The sequence below is a fragment of the Myotis myotis genome, unplaced genomic scaffold (genome assembly GCF_014108235.1).
Source record: "Myotis myotis isolate mMyoMyo1 unplaced genomic scaffold, mMyoMyo1.p scaffold_m19_p_12, whole genome shotgun sequence".
Lineage (NCBI taxonomy): Eukaryota > Metazoa > Chordata > Mammalia > Chiroptera > Vespertilionidae > Myotis > Myotis myotis.
The window spans coordinates 48,445,225-48,468,776 of NW_023416316.1; the positions used below are offsets into that span (position 1 = coordinate 48,445,225).

The following is a 23,552-nucleotide window of genomic DNA, read 5'->3' on the forward strand; positions in this document are numbered from 1 at the left end:
CCCGACCGGTGTGGCTCCGTGGTTGAGCATCAACCTATGAACCAGGAGGTCATGGTTTGATTCCTGGTCAGGGCACAGGCCAGGGTTGTAGGCTTGATCCCCAGTGGGGGGCGTGCAGGAGGCAACCAATCCGTGATGTTTCTATCTCTCATCATTGATGTTTCTCTCTCTCTTTCCCTTCCTCTCTGAAATCAATAAAAATATGTTAAAAAGAAAAAAAGTGCATGGCTTTGCTAGGTAGCCTATGTTACCACACAGGAGGTTAAGCTTGATTATATCTGATTAAAACTTGGTTACTTTCTCTTTCAGAAAGTGAGACAATAATTGTCTCCGTTTTTAAATCATTTGATTTTTGAATTTTAAAATCGAAATTCTGTATTTCTAGCAAAGTCCTAGGTGATGCCAATGCTGAGACTGCTGGGCAAGAATTACACCTTGGGTCGTAGGAGGTAGAGAACCCAGGAGCAGAGACTGACTCCTCTTCGAAGCTATCCTAAGACCTTAACTCCACACCGATAACAGGTCTGTCTGCACTCCCAGGAAGACAGAGAGATCACAAATGCAGTGGATTCCAAACTGGCTGTATATCAGAATCATTTTGTTGCTTCTTAAAAATAAAGATTTTTCGTCTCAACTCCTGAAGATTATGATCAGTAGGTCTGGATTGGGGCCCAGGAATTTATATATTTTTTAATGTTTTTATTGATTTCAGAGAGAGGGAGAGAGAGATAGCAACATCAATGATGAGAGAGAATCATCTATCAGCTGCCTCCTGCATGCTTCCAACTGGGAATCAAGCCCCCAACACAGGCATATACCCTGACCGGGAATCGAACCCCCATCTCCTGGTTCCTAGGTCGACGCTCAACCACCAAGCAACACCGGTGGGGCTGGAATTTGTATTTTTTAAAGGTACCCAGGAGATATTGCCAAAACATCCTCTGTTTTTACAAATCACTATTCTTCAAAGTTTTTTACTTTGCAGATAAAAAGACCAAGGCCAGAAGAGGGGAAGGAACTTTCAAAGTCAGTGATAGAAGAAACCAGGATCCAGGTTCTTCTGGCCCTGTTACATTGAGACATTGCTGCTTCGTAGGAGCTAACATGTGTGCTTGACTTTCCTTCTTTTACTATGTTATTGATAGGTATAGTAACTAGTTTCCAAAGATTGCCCACAACGAACCATGACTCTCAGCATTCACACCCCTGTTGTGTCCCTTCCCACATGAAATCTGGGCTGGCCATGTAGCCTGCTGTAGCAAACAGAATGCTCTGGAAGGGAGGCTGGGTGACTTCAGAGGCTGAGCCTTAAGAGGTTTGCAGCTTCCACATCCTTCCACCTCGGAGCACTGTGCTTTGAACCCTGGTATCATTCCGTGAGGAAGTTCAAGCAATCACATGGAGAGGTCCACACAGAGAAGAGCCAAGATCCATAGCCACGGCCTGAACTAAGTTCTCCCAGCCAACAGCCACCACTAACTTCTCAGCAATGAAGGAGGCCACTTTGGACCTTCTAGTCATCACCCTAGTGGAGGGGAACTGTCCACTCAACTCAGAAGGATACAAAATATTTGTTGCTTCAAACCTCTAAGTGTTAAGATGGGTGTTGTGTTATACCCCAAGCAATAACTAAAATGACAGGAAATGAAATCCCCTTACCTGTTAGGCTGTAAACAGACTCGGTCGTAGCCTGTGATCTCACACAAATCCTTCTCAAGCTCTCGGAAAAGCTGCTGGTACCCTTGAGCTTGGTCCAAAGGCACAAAGGGGTGGATGTTTGCAAATTCACTCCATGTGATTGGCTGAAGAGCAAGAAAGGAGAAAACATATGCATATATACATATTGTAACAGCAGTAACAATATTAACTTTGATGATGATGATGTGATGATGATGAAAGTATGATCGGACATGCAGTGCTTACTATGTGCCAGGCACTGCTTTCAGCACTTTATTTATTTATTTTTAAAATATTTTTCTTTATTGATTTCAGAGAGGAAGGAAGGAGAGAGAGATAGAAACATCAATGATGAGAGAGAATCATTGATTGGCTGCCTCCTTCACAGCCCCTACTGGGGATCGAGCCTGCAACCCAGGCATGTGCCCTTGGCCGGAATCGAACCTGGGATCCTTCAGTCCACAGGCTGACACTCTATCCACTGAGCCAAGCCGGCTAGGGCTGCTTTCAGCACTTTAATATATTCCTTCATTTAACTCTCACCACAATCTTACAAGGTAAGTTCTACTACTGTCTTCATTTTAGAAGTGAGTCCCAGAAAGTGAACTTGTGCAAAAATATAACCTCTTTCTATCTTATTTAGGGACAAAAAGGCCCGAAAATAGATTTATATCCATGAAACCCAATGAGTTGCTTCAAGTACAGTTTATTCAAACTCTTACATAGCATGTACATTACTGTCTCTTCATTAAGCAGAGCAAAGCAACAGAAAAGCAAATGGGGGAAATCTTCCTGTCACAATATAAAATTATTTCCTTGGCCTGATGTGATTTGTCACATCTGAATACTCCGGTGGAAAAAAAGGAACAAGCTAACTTTGTTGAAATGGATCCTAGCCTAGGAAACATGCTTACCAACACAACAGCAGGTTACACAAATCTTCTGTTAACACAGGAAAGAAATTAAAACCTCAAATCTCTACCCTTTGGCACTATGAATGGATTTCTAGAAAGAAGGCTTAAGGTTCTTCTGAGCTTAACAACCACAAATTGATCAAAATAAAAGCTTTTCATGTGGCAGGTTTAACAAAAGATGGTGGGAGGGTAGGAAGGTATCAATACTATATATTTAATTATTTCAATATTTCAAAATAATCTGACTCATAAATTTAAATGATCAGGTTGTGGTAAAATTGGGGTTTCTGCCAAGATTGCTGAATAACAAGGAAAAGGATTATTAAAGTAGTTATTAATTCACCGTCCCAGTAGCAATTTTCTCTAGTTATGTACAGCCAGAACAAGTTCCTTCTTAGAAGTGACCTACTTACTGCAAGTTCAGATGAACTGTTGAGCTTCATGGTACAGGATCCCTTTAAGAAGCACAACCAAAATAAATTGCATTGGTTATTTCTTATGATCCGTATGATCAGCCCTTCTATCTCCCCACATGGCCACCCATTCACCCCTCCTGCAGCATATTACATGTGACCCAAAGAGGGGCGGGGATAAAAGTAATAATTACCAGTGGAATCATGCTGTGAACGAGGGAAATGTCTTTGTTTTCTAATTTCTTCATATATCGAACAATATTTGTTTCTGAGTGATAGCTGTGAACACAAAACGCGTGATTGGGGCCAATCTAGTTAGGTAAGAGTCCATACGTATCCTCCTGAAAGATCAGACACACTGAGATCTACCTTCAACATACAGATCACGTTGGGCCATGCCAACAAAGCATCAGAGGGAAGGGCATGGCACCCCACAAACCTCAGTGGATGGCCCAGGACAAGAAGCATCCTGTGGGCATAAGAGGAAGGTTGGGAAGAAGAGGATGTTGACTTCCTGGGTATGCTCTTCAGCCTGGCAACTAGGCATCTAAACTCTCCCCCGTCTGATGAGTAGAATTAGGGGTTACAGTGCCAAGGGGTCAGGGCCAACAGGAAATAATGTGTACTTTGCCCAAATCAGCAATGGGATCTTATGGCGATGATTTATTATTAAGGGAATATCACGTCCAAGTCAGAAGCCACTCTCTACTGCGCTCCCAAGCCACGGCACACAGTGCAAAAGTCGAAATGGCCACACAAACCTGTTGAACACTTGATTTGTAAGGAACGGGCTGGTTCTCTTGAAGGCAGTGGCTAGAATACCTCTCCGTTCCTCGCCCATGCTTTCAGCAACCAGCTCCTGCATGGAGAGACCACAGAAACTAAAGGGCAGGAATTGTGCCTAGAACCACGTGTGGACGCCCAGGCCTCAGGTCAGCAAGTATTCTCACAGAGCATCAGAAGTCCCCGAGCAGCCCCGCCCGCCCACTCACCGCCTCCCCAGGCATCTGGCATGGTGTGCTGACAGGTGTCAGGAGTTATGAATTGTGAAAATCTCCAGAGCTCTGTTTTTAAGTTCTACTGACCTCAGCCACAGAAAATAAGGAAAACTGTACAATTTTTACTGCAAAAAAAGGTGACATCTCCTGTATTTCCTTGAATAGTAAGTGAGTTCTGGTAAGTTATTTTAAAAGGCTATCAAAAAAGTTACCATGATAACACTCAGGTAGTGTGTCACTTGACACTGATCTTTTATCTTTGAGAACAACTCTAATGAAATTCAAATTCCAAGATCGTGTAATGGGGAAAGGACAATGTCTTCAACAGACAGAGCTGAGAAAACTGGATTTACACATGCAAAAGAATGAAGTTGGATCCAGATCTTACATAATATACAAAAAAAGTAACTTGAAATGGATTAATTAAGGACCTACCTTTAAAGGGTAACACTATAAAACTCATAGAAGAAAACAGGGGGACATCTGCATGACCTTGGGTTTGGCTATGGTTTCTTAAGCATGAGCAACAAAAAACAGACTCATTAAAATTAAAAATTTTTGCATATCAAAGGACACTGTCAAGAGAGTCACGTGATAACCCACAGGAGGGGAAACTATTTGCAAATCATATATCTATTAAGAGTTTAATATAGAAAATATATAATTAAATAGATCGCTTGCTCCTCATTCTGCCCCAGGCTTCAGTGACTGTTCATTCCATAAACATGCCTCAAACATGTGGAATGAATAATTGTGATTAAAAGCAGTGCAGCCAAACTGGTTTGGCTCAGTGGATAGAGCGTCGGCCTGCGGACTGAAAGGTCCCAGGTTCGATTCCGGTCAGGGGCATGTACCTGGGTTGCGGGCACATCCCCAGTAGGAGGTGTGCAGGAGGCAGCTGGTCAATGTTTTTCTCTCATCGATGTTTCTAACTCTCTATCCCTCTCCCTTCCTCTCTGTAAAAAATCAATAAAATATATTAAAAAAAAATAAAAGTAGTGCAAAGTTCTAGAGCAGCGGTTTTCAACCTGTGGGTCGCGACCCCTTTGGCAGTCAAACGACCCTTTCACAGGGGTCTCCTAAGACCATCCTGCATATCAGATATTTACATTACGATTCATAACAGTGGCAACATTACAGTTATGAAGTAGCAACAAAAATAATTTTATGGTTGGGTCACAACATGAGGAACTGTATTTAAGGGGCCAGAAGGTTGAGAACCACTGTTAGAGGGAAGATGCTTATTCAGTCCTGTTTATTAATTAAAGTTTAATATGATACTTCTTTGATGATTTCCATTTGTTATCCTGAAGTCCTCTCTCAAAGAGGACACAGACAACCAGGACAGCAACATTCAACACTCTAAAACCTATTTCAACTTCTTTAGTAAATGTTTTCTTCCATTGATTTATTCATCAAATATTTATTGAGGGCTTCCTATGCACCAGGCCGTGTAAAGCTGTGATTAACACCTGGCCACAGGTCTAGGTAGTCACTGACACCTCTCTCTTTCATTCTCATTCCATGGAATGTAACCTTTATCCTCACATGTCCCTGCTATTTCAATGTTTTAGAAACCAACACAACTGCTTCTAGTTCTCAGGAATCTCTCTCCTCCAGCCTTTGTGGCTGTTTTTCCCAGTGTTTGGAACACTTCTGGCCCCATCCTCCTCTTCAATAGTGCCATCTTAGACTATATAACTCCTACTCATCTTTCAGATCTCAGCTTAGGATAATTTCTTCCAAATCCTGGTAAGAAGACTCTCCTCTGTGCTCAAAGAGCATCTTCAGACATCACCCATTATAACACATCTCTTGGATTGCAATCTTGTGCTTGTTTGAATCCTCATTAGACTATAAGCTCCGTGAGTGCAGGAATCATGTCTAATTCACCACGATCCTCAGGACCCAGCATGCTACCTGGCACATATTAGGTCTTTAATAAATATATTTTGCGTGAGTGGGTATCATAATTTTCTCAGAATCGACATAACCAAGATGCCAATGTCATGAATCTCTATATTAAGGACAATCCTTCCAAATAGCCTGGGTGCATGGTCCTGGGTAGGGCACACAGCAGTAACCTCTATCAGCAGTCACTGCTGCCAGGGACAGTCAGTGCCATAATTTTAACAGCAAGCCACCAATGTCACACCTCCTCCCCCCTCCCATACATACTCAGGACCACAAGAAGCAAACCCATCTTTGACACCACCTCAAATAGTCGTTATAAGAAATGCATGCTTTTATTTCACTTACTGCAGATGACTCACAGCCAAAGATCCACAACAAGTCATCCAGATCTTTTTCACTGACTGTTTCATCAAGAGAAATACCAAGCTACAGAAATAAAAACAAAAGAGAAAAAAAACATCAGCTCTAGACCCAAGAGAGGTCAAAGGTGAGAAGATGCTGGACAAAACTCCCAGTCCTTTTAAAATATCAGGGTGCCAGTTGGTTACCAAATTGGCCCTTAGGCAAAAGGGACTAAGACCAGCCCCAGACGTCACAGGATTTAGTTTTATAAGCCACTTCTGGACTCTAACACTGTGATGGTTGCAGGGTACTTCTATTGGTACTGGATATCCTCATCTTTTTCTTCCCTTAACTTGCTTTATTATATCATTTATCAGGGCCTTTACCTTGAAAAGTCGTATTGTGAAGAGAGAAGTAAGAAAATATGTGCCTAAAAGTCTCCTTTATGAAAACACAGTCTTAAGGAAAGATGAGAATCAAATATCCTTTGAAGGATTACAATGTTCCTAAACTAGAAATGAAAATGGTTTATTAAAAAAAATAGATTGGGGGCCGGGGGTGGGCTAGAAGGGGTCATTGTAGAAAAAAGGGGATATAAGAATATTTTCAACAGTAAAGAATATTTCTTTAAAAAATAGATTGTGCCCAAAATTCCAATATTGATTTTTTTTAACACATTAGCACCAAGCCTGTTTTGTCTTCCTTTCCGGAAAGTATAGTGTCAGTCACTGGTGATTGACATGGTGCTTAACATGTTAAATAAAGAGGAAAACTTTTAATGACAAAGGTCATGAAAATTTATGCAATTAAAAAAAGTCATGAAAACCTAGAGACTGTGTTAAAAAGAAAACAACAAACACCTGAAAGTTTGACTTACTGTGCCATCCTCAAAAAGTCGAAAATTGATTTGCCTCTGAGCAGCTCTGCTCAAGACCTCCTTCACTGAGCAGCCACACTGAATCTTCAAAGTGTCAAAGAACAGGTCATGCTGGAGTTGATGCCCCGCTCGTTTGAGACCTAAACAAGAAAGGAGGATCAACCAGATTCCCCCACAGAAACCTGCTCCTCCGTCACTGACATTTTCCAGAAAAATAAAGATTAAAATCCTACTAAAAGAGTCTGTTTCTGCCCTACCCAATGTTTTGTGGCTGCTTAAAAAATTAAATGCTTATTACTATACTACAGAAAATTGTAAAATCTATATATATAAAAGCCTAACATGCAAATTGTCCCCATGGGAGTTTAACCGGGAGACCGGGAGTTTGATGGCTCACTATGATGTGTGCTGACCACCAGGGGGCAGTGTGGAACAAAGGAAGGCCCTGGCCGGCAGCCAGAAGGTCCCGATCGGCCCCAATCACCAGCCAGGCCTAGGGACCCTACCTGTTCATGAATTTTGTGCACTGGGCCTCTAGTCCCATATAATAAAAGCCTAATATGCTAAGTGTCTGGTCATCCAATCAGCCATTTAACCAATCAAAGCATAATATGCTGCCCTAGCCGGTTTGGCTCAGTGGATAGAGCGTCGGTCTGCGGACTGAAGGGTCCCGGGTTCGATTCTGGTCAAGGGCATGTGCCTTGGTTGCGGGCACATCCCCAGTGGGGGGTGTGCAGGAGGCAGCTGATTGATGTTTCTCTCTCATCGATGTTTCTGGCTCTCTATCCCTCTCCCTTTCTCTCTGTAAAAAATCAATAAAATATATGTTTAAAAAAAAAAGCATAATATGCTAATGATATGCTAAGACCACTCAACCGCTTCCTATGACATGCACTGACCACCAGGGGGTAGACACTCCGGCTGGTAGGTTAGCTTGCTGCTGGGGTCCAGCTGATCAGGATTGAGCGAGATGGACCAGACACGCCCTGGAGCCCTCCTGTCGTCCCTCCCCAGCTGGTCATTCTCCCGCATCCCTCCCCGGCCCTAATTGTGCATCAGTGGGGTCCCTCAGCCTGGCCTGTGCCTTCTCGCAATCTGGGGCCCCTCGGGGGATGTCGGAAAGTCGGTTTCAGCCCAACGGCAGAACAACTGGTCACTATGACATGCACTGACCACCAGGGGACAGACACTCAATGCAGGAGTTGCCCCTGGTGGTCAGTGCACTCCCAAAAAGGGAGCACCGCTCAGCCAGAAGCCGGGCTCACGACTGACGAGCACAGTGGTGGTGGCAGGAGCCTCTCCCACCTCTGAAGCAGCACTAAGGATGTCTGAGGGCTCTCAGACTGCAAGAGGGCGCAGGCGGGCTAAGGGACCCTCCAGGTGCATGAATTTCACGCACTGGGCCTCTAGTATAAATACCAAAAAAAGAAAGAAAAGTCACCATAATCACCATCCAGAAATAACTAGTGGTTATATTCTGGTATATATTCCTCTAGAAGTTGTGTGTGTATGTGTGTGTGTGTACACGTGCATGTGTGATAGGTCACATACATATATTTCTTTAACTTTAAAAATAATTGTAATATATCATCGACATTTTGCTTTTCTCAAAATCAAAACCCATATCATTGTTTTTAATGGCTGTATATGGTCAAACTTACAGATGTACCATAATGTAACTACATTTTATTGGACATTTAGGCTATTTCCAAGATTGTGCTATTGTCAACAGTGTTTCAATGGAAACCCTTTACTTTCCTATTTTATTATTTCCTTTGAATTTATACATAGAAGTAGAATTTCTGCATCAAATTATAGACATATTTTAAAGACTTTTGACATATATAGTTTAAGTGTTCTTAAAAAAAGAAGTCAGCCTAACCGGTTTGGCTCAGTGGATAGAACGTCGACCTGTGGACTGAAGGGTCCCAGGTTCGATTACGGTCAAGGGCATGTACCTTGGTTTCCGGCACTCCCCAGTAGGGGGTGTGCAGGAGGCATCTGATCGATGTTTCTCTCTCATCGATGTTTCTAGCTCTCTATCCCTCTCCCTTCATCTCTGTAAAAAAATCAATAAAATATGTGTTTAAAAAAAAAAAGCATAATATGCTAATGATATGCTAAGACCACTCAACCGCTTGCTATGACATGCACTGACCACCAGGGGGTAGACACTCCGGCTGGTAGGTTAGCTTGCTGCTGGGGTCCAGCTGATCAGGATTGAGCTGATTTTTTACTCCCCAGTAAAAAATCAATAAAATATATTTTTTTAAAAAATAGAAGTCATATCAATATCAGCATTCTTTTTCATCTTTGCCAGTGTGATGGGAGAAAAACTATTTTGTTGTTTCAATTTACATTTCTTTGAGTAATAATGAGGTTGAAATTATATATGTTCATTGACTATGTGACTTTTAATTCTGTATAAAGAATTGAACATACAGTGAGTTCTCAATTTCACTTACTCATGTTTATCAGTTTTGTTATACCCACAACTTTTTAAAAAAGATATGTGACTCACCTTCAGACAAAATCAAAGTGGCATTGTGTACCCTCCTAGCAATATGCTCCAGCCCTCGGGAACCATGGTAGATTGCAAACATGGCAGCCATATTCGCCAAGAGAGCCTAAAATGACAAAGAGCATTTAAGGAATTATGTTCAACAATGTGATGGAAGACAATTAATAGAAGGGACTATTCTTTTGACTTGAGATGCCAAATTGAAAACAGAGACAAAACAAAATGATCAGATTTCCTGCATTCTCTATGATACCTGGGGACCATTTATAACACGGCTGAACACCTGAGGGAAAGACACAGCATCCAAGATACTGTGGACTCACTATGCTAAACCTTCAAATATGACCATTAGGAAGGGGTCCCATACATGCAATATAATCATGCCATCCATAAAGGGGAAGATCAGGCTGTCACAGACATCGAGATACAAAATTTAATGTTGGAATACAGAGGAGCCATAAAGACCTCAGTGGGGAAAAGTGACATCTAAGAATTTTATACTCGAACAGTTCTTCAAGGATAGAAAGAACAAAAGTTTTCAAAAACAGAGGAACTCGGGGAATACAATGTTCCTGAGGCCTTCAATACATCAGTAGAAGGTGAATTTCAATAACCAAGAGATAAATGGAGAATCTGTGGCAAAGATGACAGTGCAGTTGTTACAGGTAGAAATCTGGAGTCAAAGACCCAGAGTGTTCAAGGAACAGCTCAAAATGTATCAGTCATCTTTTAACAAAGAGAATAATTTCACGCTTACAAAGAGAATGACACTGGAGTGGTCACTTGTTTAATGAAATCAATCTTGAAAAGGAAATACATGAAATGAAACAGACAACAGCGAGTTAAAAGGTCTCCAGAATGAGAAGGTGAAACTCAGAGAAGACAGAGTATAGCTATCTTCAGGGTAAACATCACTTTAATAATTGCAGAAAAAGAGATCTTTCATAATCCAGTTAAATAATGAAATATCAGCTATACATAAATGGGAAGAAATAAAAAATAATTAACAGCCCCGGCCAGCATGGCTCAGTGGTTGAGCATTGACCTATGAACCAGGAGGTCACAGTTTGATTCCTGGTCAAGGCACATGCCTGGGTTGTGGGCTCGATCCTCATGGGGGGCGTACAGGAGGCAGCTGATCAATGATTCTCTCTCACCATTGATGTTTCAATCTCTCTTCCTCTCCCTTCCTCTCCGAAATTAATAAAAATATGTAATATATTTTTTAAAAGAACTTGTTCATTGTAGACAGCCCAAATTTACCTGGAGAATTAGAAAACTCTAATGCACTTATGATCAGACAGATGCCTTCTGGGAGAAAATGGGAAGAAAGGATAAGACAGGGGCAGTCAGCTGCAGAGGAAGGGAAAATATGTAAGCAGAGAATTCAACAAATGGAGTGTAAACTATAGATAGTAAAGGCATCATGTAAAGATCCATTAGATGTCAACAGAGGAAAAGCCTGTGACAACTGATTCCTTCCTGTGACTCTAGAAGAGCTCTTACCTTCCTGAGGCAAAAAATAATATAAGAAAACCAACTAAAGAAACATCTCCAGCTCTGGCCGGTTTGGCTCAGGGGATAGAGCTTCGGTCTGCAGACTAAAGGGTCTCAGGTTTGATTCCGGTCAAGGGCACATGCCTGGGTTGCAGGCTCGATCCCCACTAGGGGGCGTGCAGGAGGCAGCGGATCCAGGATTCTCTCTCATTATTGATGTTTCTATCTCTGTCCCTCTCCCTTCCTCTATGAAATCAATAAAAATATTTTTTTTTTTTAAAAAAAGAGAGTAACGTCTTCAAAGACTGAACTAAATATAAGAAGACCTTATCATCTGCTCCCTAAAGAGGCTTTCTAAACCCTGGTGGTGCTTTGAGCCAATGCCCTGAGAGGGAAGAGACTGGACTGCCCATTGAGGTATCTGTGAGATCTCTCTCCTTCTCTGACCCTGACTGAAAGAGGTAGACTCAGAATAGACCACGTGCTCAGAGAGGCCCTCCACCTGACCCTAGAAGTTGGCTGGATATCAGAAAATACTGCTCCCCCTGGCCTGCGCCCTTGGGCAACTTCCTGGTAACTCCTCGTCTTTTATCCCACCCACTTTGGGAATGCCTCTCATAGCTCCCAGTGACAGTACCCTGTGACCACCACCAGCTTGCCAGTGGGACCATCCCCTCAAGTATAGTCACCTAAAGCACACTCGCTTTGCCCTCCTCACCCCATCCTGGAGGGCCTCCACCTGAGCCTGAAGAGAAGGGGCCCAGTCACCACCCATAATAAACCTGCGCTATAGACAAGAATGCTAGAGACTCTAAAGTGTGAAGCATGTGCATACACAGAGCACCAGTAAAATACACGGTATTTTGTTTCTGACAAGGCCACAAGGCTTCTCTACCAGTAAGATCTTAACATTCCCGGCGGAGCATACATTAATGAACAATGAAGTGAATGAATGAGTAGCTCATGTCTGTAAAATAGACTATAAGGCATTCAGGGGACAGGCCCGGTCTGTGACCTACCTGAGCAGTACAGATGTTGCTGGTAGCCTTGTCTCTCCGGATGTGTTGCTCCCTCGTTTGAAGAGCAAGACGATACACTTCTTTCCCGGTGGCATCTCTGGGCCAAGAATAAAACATCCAATTAGCACAGGTAATCGCAGCACCAGGAATTGTCATAAATGGACCTGCTTTTTTCCTTCCCAGCTTGCAGTGAATTTAGCAAATTTACTTGGGTACAAGGCCATAAAGAAACAACTTCCAAATCATCCCTTCTAACTAGAACTACTAATTTTTAAGTTGTACTGTGGGGATTTGAGGAACCCAGATAGAGACATTAAGGCTGGGAAACTTGCAAGGAAATTTTCCAGGAATTACCCAGCCAAATATAATGATGGTGATTGAGGATTAATTATCACTCTGAGCTTCTTGGCAGACTCAGGAAAAAGAAATATTTGACAAAGAAACCAGCTACTCTGTACTAGAAGTCTGAAATGACTATATAGCTATAAATTAAAATTATGTTAATCAGCTTACCACTTGTCTCTAATCAACATTTTCCCCTCCTAATACAATTAAAAATTTGGATAAGCACAAATATTTAGCAGTCTCATCCTTTCTTTCAATACACTTTGGGGTCCATTTTTCAGAAAGGTAAGAAGTTCAATATAAAAATCAGCAGACAGCCTTGGCTGAATAGCTCCATTGGTTAAAGCATCATCCCAATATGCTAAGGTTGCAGGTTCAATTCCTGGCCAGGGCACATACAGGAATCAACCAATGAGTGCATAAGTAAGTGGAAAAATAAAAATCAGCAAACAATAATTAATATATTACATTTTTTAAATTGTAACACCCTGTGCCTCATCTTGTCTGGTGAAGACATCACTGAGAAAAAAGCTAATGTGAGAATACTTGAAGAAACTTATTTTTACACTAAAAAACAAGGCGCCTTTTGCTACCCTGTGGCAAACTGAGAGTACTTTTAAACTTCCCATCACCATCATTCACTACTCCAAACTATTCACTTACCTCAGTATGTCAGTTTTTATGAAGGGTCAAAAAGATCATGCTAAATTTCCCAATAATGGCAAGGCATTCATGCTGGCCGGTGTGGCTCAGTTGGTTGGAGCACTGTCCCATGCACTGAAGGGTCTCAGGTTTTTTGGGGGTTTTTTTTGTTTTGTTTTTTTAATATATTTTATTGATTTTTTACAGACAGGAAGGGAGAGAGATAGAGAGTTAGAAACATCGATGAGAGAGAAACATCGATCAGCCGCCTCCTGCACATCCCCTACTGGGGATGTGCCCGCGACCCAGGTACATGCCCTTGACCGGAATCGAACCTGGGACCTTTCAGTCCGCAGGCCGACGCTCTGTCCACTGAGCCAAACTGGTTTCGGCAGGGGTCTCAGGTTTGATTCCCAGTCAGGGCACATACCAGGTTTCAAGTTCGTCCCCCAGGGGTGAATATGGGAGGCAACCGATCAATGTTTTCCTCTCAGATCGATGTTTCTCTCTCTCCCTTTATCTCTAAAATCGATAGAAAACATGTCCTCAGGGGAGGATAAAAAAATAAGAAAGAATAATCATGGCATTCATCTAAAATCTTTTATGGGTTTAAGAGAGGAAGGGAGAGGGAGAGAGAAAAAGAAGCATCAATGATGAGAATCATTAATTGGCTGCCTCCTGCACACCCTTTACTGGGGATCAAGCCTGCACCCTGGGCATGTGTCCTGACCAGGAATTGAACCATGGTTCATAGGTCAACGCTCAACCACTGACCCACACCAGCTGGGCTAAATTATTAATCTGGGGAGCTACTTCAATGAGAAGCACTCAAGAAAGTACTTGTGGAAATTGGTCCAATGGCCGAGTGGCGGGCCTCTAGGAAATAATGTGGATCTCACTCAATAAGTGCATGATAATCTCTCATTGCACTTATCATTACATAACTGTGCAGCATAATACTTTTGAGAAAGAAAATGATTAGATATAAAACACATCTAAAATATTCAGTCTCTCGGCCGGTGCTGGGCTCCCTCCGCAGACCCGCCGGCACGGGGCTCCGCTGGCCTTTAGAGGAGGCCGCGCCCGCAGGCCCATGGCTGCTGGAGGTCACGCTGCCAGCCAGGCCGTGGTGGAGGAGCTCCTGAGCGAGATGGCCGCAGCGGTGTGGGAGAGCGCGCGTTCCTGATGAGCATCTATTATTGCTGAAGTTTATCTTTGGCTCATCAGCCCTCCAGGCCCTGGACCTCTTTGATCGACAGTCCATCACTTTAATCTCATCGCCTAGTGGGAGGCATGTTTACCAGGTGCTTGGAAGTTCTGGTAAAACATACACATGTTTGGCTTCTTGTCATTACTGTTCATGTCCTGCGTTTGCCTTCTCTGTGCTCCGGAAGAGCGACAGCCTGCTGTGCAAGCATCTCTTAGCAGTTTATCTTAGTCAGGTTATGGGGACCTGTCAGCAGTTAAGTGTTTCGGATAAGCAATTGACGGACATATTATTGATGAAGAAGAAACAAGAAGCATAAAAGGGATATTGCAGAAGCAGCTGACGTGGTGAACAAACAGATGAAAAAATCTTACAGCCTAGGAAACCTCAACCCTGTGTCCCCAAAGCGTGAGGTGCTAGTGAGTGAATGCTGTGTGAGAAGGCCACGATATTGCAGTGTTCTGTGGTGGGCAGAGCCTTTTGTTACGATGAGATGTGGCAAATAAACTATGAAGATTTTTCTGCTACTTGGGGAAAAAAATATTCAGTCTCTCAAAGCACTCTTCAACTTTAGTAAATTTACATATGTAACCTCAGAACAACTATGGCGTGGATTACACACACACTTTTTCAAACATGTACAGACTCATGGCATTTGAGAAGAGGTACTAACTAGTTCACACCCCAAATAGATTCTCCCTTCTGAATCTATGTTGTACACATCTTTAATCAACCCCAAGTGACCCAGTTAGATTTAAAGAGCAATCAACAACTTTTGTGATCAAGAGAAGGAACAGGGGCCCGGCCAGTGTGGCTCAGCAGTTTAGCATCAACCTATGAACCAGGAGGTCACAGTTCGATTCCCAATCAGGGCTCATGCCCAGGTTTTGGGCTCGATCCCCAGAGTGGGGTATGCAGGAGGCAGCCAATCAATGATTCTCCCTCATCATTGATGTTTCTATCTGTCTCTCCCTCTCCCTTCCTCTCTCTGAAATCAATAAAAAATTATATTATTTTTAAAAAGAGAGGAACAGGGAAAATCATGGCCACGATAAAAAAGGAGAAACATGAGTTGCTTTACCTTGTAACTCCCACCATTCTTCCAGGCATCATCCTCACCAAGCTTTCTCTGACGGCAAAAAAGGCTGCATGCGGTCCACCATAGCCGAGTGGCACCCCAAATCTCTGTGAGCTGCCAAGGGCGATGTCTACCCCAAATTCTCCAGGAGGCCTCAAGATACACAGAGCTAAAAGGTCAGTAGCACAGCAAGCCAAGCTCTAGAAAGGAAACGAGAACGTCGACAAGGTTGTTACCTTCCCTGAGTGTAGTGATAGAGCAGCCAATCACCTCCACCATAAGCAGACTGGCAGAGTTGGTTCCTATTACATGTACTTCACTTATTCAGCCACTTAAAATATTCACTGAGTGCTTTTTATGTGCCAGGGATCAATAAACAAAACAAACTTGAAGACAGAAAGAAGGAAAGACAGCTTTACCATTCCAAGTGATAAAAGTATGTAAATTAAGGCACACCAGAACCAATCATTCAAAGTTGAGACACACCTCCATGGACCCCACAAGGAGAGGTTTGCTTACCCCAGTCTGATGGGCTCTCTCCACGAGTTCAGTAAAGTCTTCCACCTTCCCCTCAGTGTCTGGGTACTGGAACAGCACTCCACTGACATCTTTCCCACTGAAGTCCATTTCGTGGAATAACTTCAACTCAATGAGGACTCCAGCATATCTGGAAAGAGAGAAGACAAAGAACATGTTTTTGGTTTGTAAGGAAAAACCGAATAGCCTACAGTTTCTTTTCCATAATATAGCATTCATAATCTGTGTCCTTTCTCAATGCCCACCCACCACCACATCCCAACACACACACACACACACACACACACACACCCCTCATACCCAGACCTTCAGTGGTAACAGTGTTTCAAACCAACTCAATTGCATCCAACAGCTCAGCTTCTGTTTTTCTCATCCACAGGCACTACTCCCCTTTCCTGCCAGAACCAGCTCCTGAGATAAGACCAGAAACATTGCCTCGTAGGGCTAAAGAACCAATATCTGTAACAGCAGCGCCATTGCCACTTTCACTTTGGATAAGTCTTAGGTCAGCGGTTCTTAACCTTCCTAATGCCGCGACCCTTTAATACAGTTCCTCATGTTGTGGTGACCCCCAACCATAAAATTATTTTCGTTGCTATTTCATAACTGTAATTTTGCTACTGTTATGAATCGTAATGTAAATATCTGATATGCAGGATGTATTTTCATTGTTACAAATTGAACATAATTAAAGCATAGTGATTAATCACAAAAACAATATGTAATTATATATGTGTTTTTCCGATGGTCTTAGGCGACCTCTGTGAAAGGGTCGTTTGACCCCCAAAGGGGTCGCGACCCACAGGTTGAGAACCACTGTCTTAGGTGAATAGAAAATCATCAGTAAGACAAGAAGGAGACAGACCTTCCTTTAGGTTCCTAAAACCATCTAATTCCAACATCTGTGAAAAACCCCTTCGGAAGGGATGGTGGCATGGGTAGCAGGAAGATTACCCAGCTTTTATAAGGAGAAAGATAATAAATACACCAACAAGTGGTGGTTGTGGGATATTTATGTGATCTCATTGCAACACCTACTAGTCAATACAATACGCTTTCTTCTACATCATTCCACACTTACAACAGACCACAACTATGAACACACACAAAATCTTAACAGTTGTGTGAGAATTCCATTCCCCCCCTCTGTTTTTCAAAGTTTCTGCAACATTGTTGAAATTTTTAAAATTTTCTTTTTACAAAAACAAACAAACAACAAACCCACATGATAATAGAAAGCAAAGGCAATTAAAAGCACTGTGCATTTTCTCCTCAATTCTGACACCGTTTACTTACCAGCAAGATCCTGAGAAGAGAGTGGGAGGGAAAGTAAAACTCAACAACCCCAATTTAAACCAGGTTCACCTCCAATCAGCTTGGAAGTAAGGAAGAGACCCAGTCAAGATGAGCATGATGGTGTCCCTAGTTCAAAATGTGATTAAAAGCAATTACTTGGCTCGCGTCTGGATGACAGCTATTGTCTGTGGGTGGCAACGAGGGTCAACAAAAAACTTCCTCCTCTTGGTGTGTCTGTTGAAAAGGAAAATCACATTCAAGCATGGACATTAAAGAAATCAGAGTACTTCTAAGAATGCAAAGCAAACATGGTACTTAGGGGAATTCCGAGCATAGCATTGTGGACCCCCCAAAAAAAGGACTGCTATGGAAAGTAATCTCACAGGGTGATCTGATCATTAATTCCCAACTGGGAAGGCCACAGTGGGTAGTTATACTCCAGGCATATAATTTCTTTAGAAAAAAGGTTTACCTTTGCCTTAAGCAAGCCCTGTCCACTGTTTCTGTGTCTCTAGATTAAAACACCTTTGAAATAAGCCCTAATGTGAAAAAAGCACATAATCTTAACTATCCTGTAAGCCCATCCCCATCTCGCTCTCTCCCATCTCCATGTAATCTTCCTTACATTCCCTCCTTAATTTCAAATGCATAAAAGGAGCTGCAAACCTGTTATTCTCCCGAGCATTTGAGAGATCTTGCTTCCTGGCATCATTTGGACTCAAATACACTCTTATGAAAATTCTTCACAGGGTTAGACATTTCTTATGTCGACAGTATCAAAAACACTGGGGCAATAATGACCAATGAGCTTTACTGAATAGATTTCCACTGAAATCCAATTCCTATCCTATTTAGCAAAATCGGTGGTGGTAGATGGGAGAACACATGGATGAGGAAGAGAAATGATGACCATAAATGAAAAGCTAGGAAGAATAACCAGAGGGGTGAGTGGGCAGCATTCCTTTGTAGCTGTTTATCCATCACAGGAGGAAGAGCCCCCAAGGCAACCTGGAAAGCGGAAGGGCTTCTAGCTGCAATTTAGAGGTCTCCATACCTGTGTTGAGCGAGTTTGGGTTGAGTGAGTTTGGGGCTCACCACCTTTCTAATTTGTGGAAGCCAAGAGACTTACATGGGCATTCAGGACCAGAAGCACAAAACCTCAGACAAATACACCATGAGTGTGGGCAGATTTCCCAACCAGACAACCATCTACATGAGAACTCTCCAGGTAGCTAGAGCAAATGTGCTCACAAGGCAAAGAAAGAAAAAAGGTGAGGAACTGGAGAGCAATGAACTAACTATACACCATGACCCAGACATTCCACCTCTAGGCACACATCCTCAGGAAATAATCAGAGCTTTTGACAAAGAGGAGAGAGTCTGGAAGATGCCCCTTACCCTGACAGTCTCACCCTGGGCCTCTTACCTGTGGCACAGCTGCATCGCCTCTGCAGCTGCGGTCGCCTCATCCAGCAGGGATGCGTTGGCCATGTCCATGCCTGTGATGTCACACACCATGGTCTGGTAATTCAGTAAACTCTCCAGTCTCCCCTGGGACACCTCTGGCTGGTACGGAGTATACTGGGTGATCCTGTGAGGGGAAATAAAGGACATGTCCATACTGTGGCTCCACTGCTCAGAAAAGGTTACCAAATGTCTTCATTTTAGAAATCACGATCTGAAAATTAAGTTTACCACTCTTGAGAATTGTATATAATGCATCAGTAAGCTTCCCTTTTCGCCTCTATAAGGAAGCTCAGAATTAAATTATAATAATATTATTCTTTGTTTGGAGATAATCAGTACTTATTTTTCTATTCCTCTAAGTGATTTTTAAAATTTTATGTTTCCATTTTATTATTTTCTCTATAAATTTTATTTATTGATTTTAGAGGGGGAGAGAGAGAGAAACATCAATTTGTTGTTACACTTATTTATGCATTCATTGGTTATTTCTTGTATGTGCCCTGACCAGGGATCAACCCCACAACCTTGGCACGGCAGATGATGCCCTAAGCAACTGATTTACCCAGCCAGGGCTACAGTTCTAGTTTAATGGTCTTTGGTATGCGTTTTATTGTAAGCTGGCTCTTACAATCCACTTGAGTCTACCTATGATATTATAAACAGAAATTTCACTTCCTATTATCTTTCTTCTATCTAAAAAGCTCACCCCATTTACAGTTCACAATAGGAATATATTCAAGAATTTTATACCTAATACTCAAACTTGTTTATTGAGCAGAGAATATTTGTTTTACACTATCCAGAAGTTCTATATGCTCCTAAGAAATTAATAGAGGCTCATTTTAAAATTTTCACTATCCAATTATTAAGAGTCTATGGACGTTAACTCCATAACTATCAATAGCAAGGATAAAAATGGTTAGAAGGCAGCATAAATATGAATTCTAATCTTATGAATTAATCTTTGGTTAATCTCCTCCAGTTATTAAACAAATATGTATCTTTAAGTGTGTAAGGTAACCCATTCAGTACCTTTATCTTTTTTTTTTCATTCCTTCATTCATTCACTTACCCTACAAATATTTATCTCATGCTTATAAAGAGAAATATGATAGCTTCTGGTGACATCTAATAAGCACAATGGATAACAGTAATGGGGAAAAGGAGACAATAAATGAAATAAATTATTTCAGAGTGATGAGTATTTTAAAGAAAATAAAGTAATGCCCAGCTGTGGTGGCTCAATGGATTGAGCATCGTCCCATGGACCAAGAGGTCCCCGGTTCAATTTCCAGTAAGGGCACATGCCCAGGTTATGGGCTTGATCCCCAGTAGGGAGCGTGCAGGAGGCAGCCAATCAGTGATTCTCTCTCATTATTAATATTTCTATCTCTCTCCCCCTCTCCCTTCCTCTCTGAAATCAATATATTATTTATATATTTAAAAAAAATTTTTTTTTTTAAGAGGAAAGGTGATAGAATAGAGGGTGACTGAGAACTTATGACAGAGCTGCTATTTCTTCACCAAGAATCCATTCCACCTAAGTGGGTTAGACTGGGACCCTGGCTCTTGCATGTGACTGACATTGCTTCATATCTGTATTGTTTTTGTCTTTCCAAGCCAGAAGAGTATAAGGCAAAAATGTTAGGTGTTTCGTTTTGTTTTTATTTGATTTTTTCAAGCCCTTCTCCTTTCTCCCTGTTCTAATCATCATGTTCAAGATATTTCCACCCATCTTTTAGTCTTCTTTTTTGAAAGCTTTGAAATCAATGTCTTCTTACCTTTGATGGGGAGTGGGGTAGGGAAGCTTGCCATACCAAGCAGTACAATGTCAACTGAAATTATTTTCCTGCAACTTTTATCGGGGTGTGTGTGTGCGCGCGCACAGCAGAGTAAATTTCTGCTTCAGTTAACTCCTTGAACAGCCTGGCTTAGGAAGTATAAGTCCATTTGCCAAATTCTAAGTGGGTGGTGAACTGGAATGAATAAGGCACGCCATACATGATGCAGACAAAGTAGAAAGGGAATCTGAGCAGAAATGGAGTCACACAAAAGGCACAGACAAGGGGCAATTGTGACCTCAGATCAGATAATACTCACACACAGCAGGGCCAGCCACCAGGAAGACATACGTTTAGATTGCCTGGCTAGCATTAAACTTTCATTTTACTCAGAATCACTGATTGACAAATAGATGCACAAACTTGCACACACGTGCACACATACACACATGTGCACGTACCAGCTAGTCCATCTAATAAATGGGAAAGATTCATTATATCCATAAAGATAAATATAGACTATACAATAGGGAGAGGGAGAGAGACAGACAGACAGACAGACACGCTCCAAAGAATTCATCACAGCACTGAGTATAATATTGAAAAATAAGCAGCCGTTGCTGGTGTGACTCAGTTAGTTGGAGGGTTCGATTCCCAGTCAGGGTACATACATAGGTTGTGAGTTCGATCCCTGGTTGGGGCACATACAGGAGGCAATCAACCAATGTTTCTCTCTCACATCGATGTTTTTCTCTCTCTTTCTCCCTCTACCTTCCTCCTGGTTCATGGGTTGGTGCTCAATCACTGAGCCACACTGGACAAGTGGTCTCTTTTCTTCTTGGTCTGTGACTTTTCTTTATACAGTTTTCCTTCAGCTTTACTGAGGAATAATTAATAAATAAAATTATATATATATATATATATATATAAAGTGTGAAGATTTGATATATGTATATTTTGTGAAGTGATTACACAATCAGATTAATTGATTTCAGTGTCTTTTCCACATCATAGTCACATTTATATTTAAAGTAAGATTACACTCTATGAAAAGTTTAGTATCTTGTTTCTGCCCTCCTTCCCCCCATTAATGTTATTCCATGGGCCATGGGCAGTTTCTGATAAGATTAAATATTGTTCAACAACATAATTTTCATTATGTGGAATTAAATCATTTTTATCATAACTTATTTAACAAGGTCCCTAAAAGTTGAATACTACTTTTTGAAAAATATTTATTCATTAAATTAATTGGGGTGATTACTTTTGATTTAAATAATAGAAATAGCATAACACCTCATCTTTGTCTTATTTTCTTAGGATGAATTTCTAGAAGTGTAATTTTGAATCATGAGATCATTAACTTTAAGGCTGTCAGTACATACTGCCATGTTCTCCTTAGAAAGATCATACCCAATGGTACTGCCTTAACTAGTGGAGTGCTTCCCAGGTTTCCCTGCATGTTCACAACCCTAAGAAGCCCTGGGTTTCAACTTTAATTCTTTAACTTGCTACGTATGAACTGGGACAAGTAACTAAAACACTACTAAATTCTCCTGGTGATCAATAGAGTTAACATCACTAATATTGTATTTTCTTAGTACTCAAATAAGATTAATGTACTCTATGGTGCATTTGAAAATGGCAAAATTCTGCCCAAATGTTGGTTGTTTTAAAAAGTTGTTTTGGGCCTGGCTGGCGTGGCTCAGTGGTTGAGTGTTGACCTATGATCGAGGAGGTCACAGTTTGATTCCTGGTCAGGCACATGCCCGGTTGCCGGCTTCATCCCCAGTGTGGGGCGTGCAGGAGGCAGCCGATCAATGATTCTCTCTCATCACTGAGGTTTCTGTCTCTCTCTCCCTTTCCCTTCCTCTCTGGAATCAACAAAATTGTATTCTTTTTTAGATGTTTTTGGCCCTGGCTGGGTAGCTCAGTTGGTGAGAGGGTCATCCCAAGACACCAAGATTGTGGGTTAGATCCCCAGTCAGGGCACATACAAGAATCAACCAATGAATGTATAAATAAGTGGAACAACAAAACAATGTTTCTCTCTCCATCTCTATCTCAAATAAAAAAAATAAATTTTAAAGAGTTATTTTCCCCCTCTATTTTGGCCCTTAAATAAATTTAAAAAGTCAACATAGACTTTTCCAAAAAAAATTCACTCATAGTTCTATTCAAATACTATTACTAGATAGTTCAACTTGGGATCTATTTTTTTCCTGGACATTCATTATATCCCATGTCAACTTTACATTCCCTGTTCTTCATCCAACTAGATCCCCAAATAAATGAGTTACTCTTCTTGGATATTCTATTCCTTGAAAGGTAGCACTCTCCTGCCAATTCTTAAAGAAACTCTAGATCTTTTTCAGTCCCAAATAATAACCAATTGCCATTAGTCTTCCTTCTGAAATCTTATATCCACCGCTTTCTCCTTTGTTGCCATACAGCCAGCACAGTACTTAAATAGGAAATCATTGAAGATTTGTGGCTCAAGTGTATGTATTTGACTCTCCTGCCCAAATGGGACAGCTCCCCATTACCTGCAGGAGGAAACCCCAAAGCTTTCAAGCATAGTCCTCCATGCCTGAGACTGTTACTCCTTCCATCACAGCCTTTGGGGTTTACTATTCCTCCTCCCCCACCCCTCCCCCCACCCCCCATGCTTTGCTCAGCATTTCTCCTCTGCTCAACCTTTATAGAAGTTCAAGCTTAGGCTGATGCTCATTAGAGAGCTTTAAAATTGTTTTCTTGCAAAGATGACAAATATATGGACCCCCTTCTTATACTTATAAACTTCTTCTATAATCTACAGGTTTTTACACTACTAAAATAAAACAGGCATGAAAGCCTTTCACAATCATCTGTTAAAGGACTCTTATATCAAGCTAGGAGATAACAAATAAACCCTCATGTGAGGATAAAACTGCTGCGCAGGGCCTGCCATCTTGCATACACAGGTTTAGTTGCCTCAACCGTTAGGCAAAACATGGTGATTAAGAAAATGTGTCGCCCTAACCAGTT

At 41.7% G+C, this 23,552-nt stretch overlaps 1 protein-coding gene and 1 pseudogene across 2 annotated transcripts in view; one reads left to right on the forward strand and one right to left on the reverse strand.

Annotated features, from left to right (window-relative positions):
* The window catches only part of GLDC (glycine decarboxylase), a 78,453-nt gene that overhangs the window by 34,561 nt on the left and 20,340 nt on the right, over positions 1–23,552 (reverse strand). For both annotated transcript variants that reach the window (XM_036331117.1, XM_036331116.1), the window contains exons 4-15: positions 18,704–18,868; positions 17,434–17,511; positions 15,964–16,111; positions 15,448–15,644; positions 12,173–12,269; positions 9,657–9,762; positions 7,136–7,275; positions 6,262–6,342; positions 3,766–3,863; positions 3,199–3,283; positions 3,005–3,046; positions 1,660–1,802 (exon numbers count right to left, since the gene is read on the reverse strand). In XM_036331117.1, the coding sequence (XP_036187010.1) occupies positions 1,660–1,802; positions 3,005–3,046; positions 3,199–3,283; positions 3,766–3,863; positions 6,262–6,342; positions 7,136–7,275; positions 9,657–9,762; positions 12,173–12,269; positions 15,448–15,644; positions 15,964–16,111; positions 17,434–17,511; positions 18,704–18,868 (1,380 nt within the window). The remainder of the gene's footprint in view (positions 1–1,659; positions 1,803–3,004; positions 3,047–3,198; positions 3,284–3,765; positions 3,864–6,261; positions 6,343–7,135; positions 7,276–9,656; positions 9,763–12,172; positions 12,270–15,447; positions 15,645–15,963; positions 16,112–17,433; positions 17,512–18,703; positions 18,869–23,552) is intronic.
* Positions 14,253–14,884, forward strand: LOC118667665 (annotated as a pseudogene).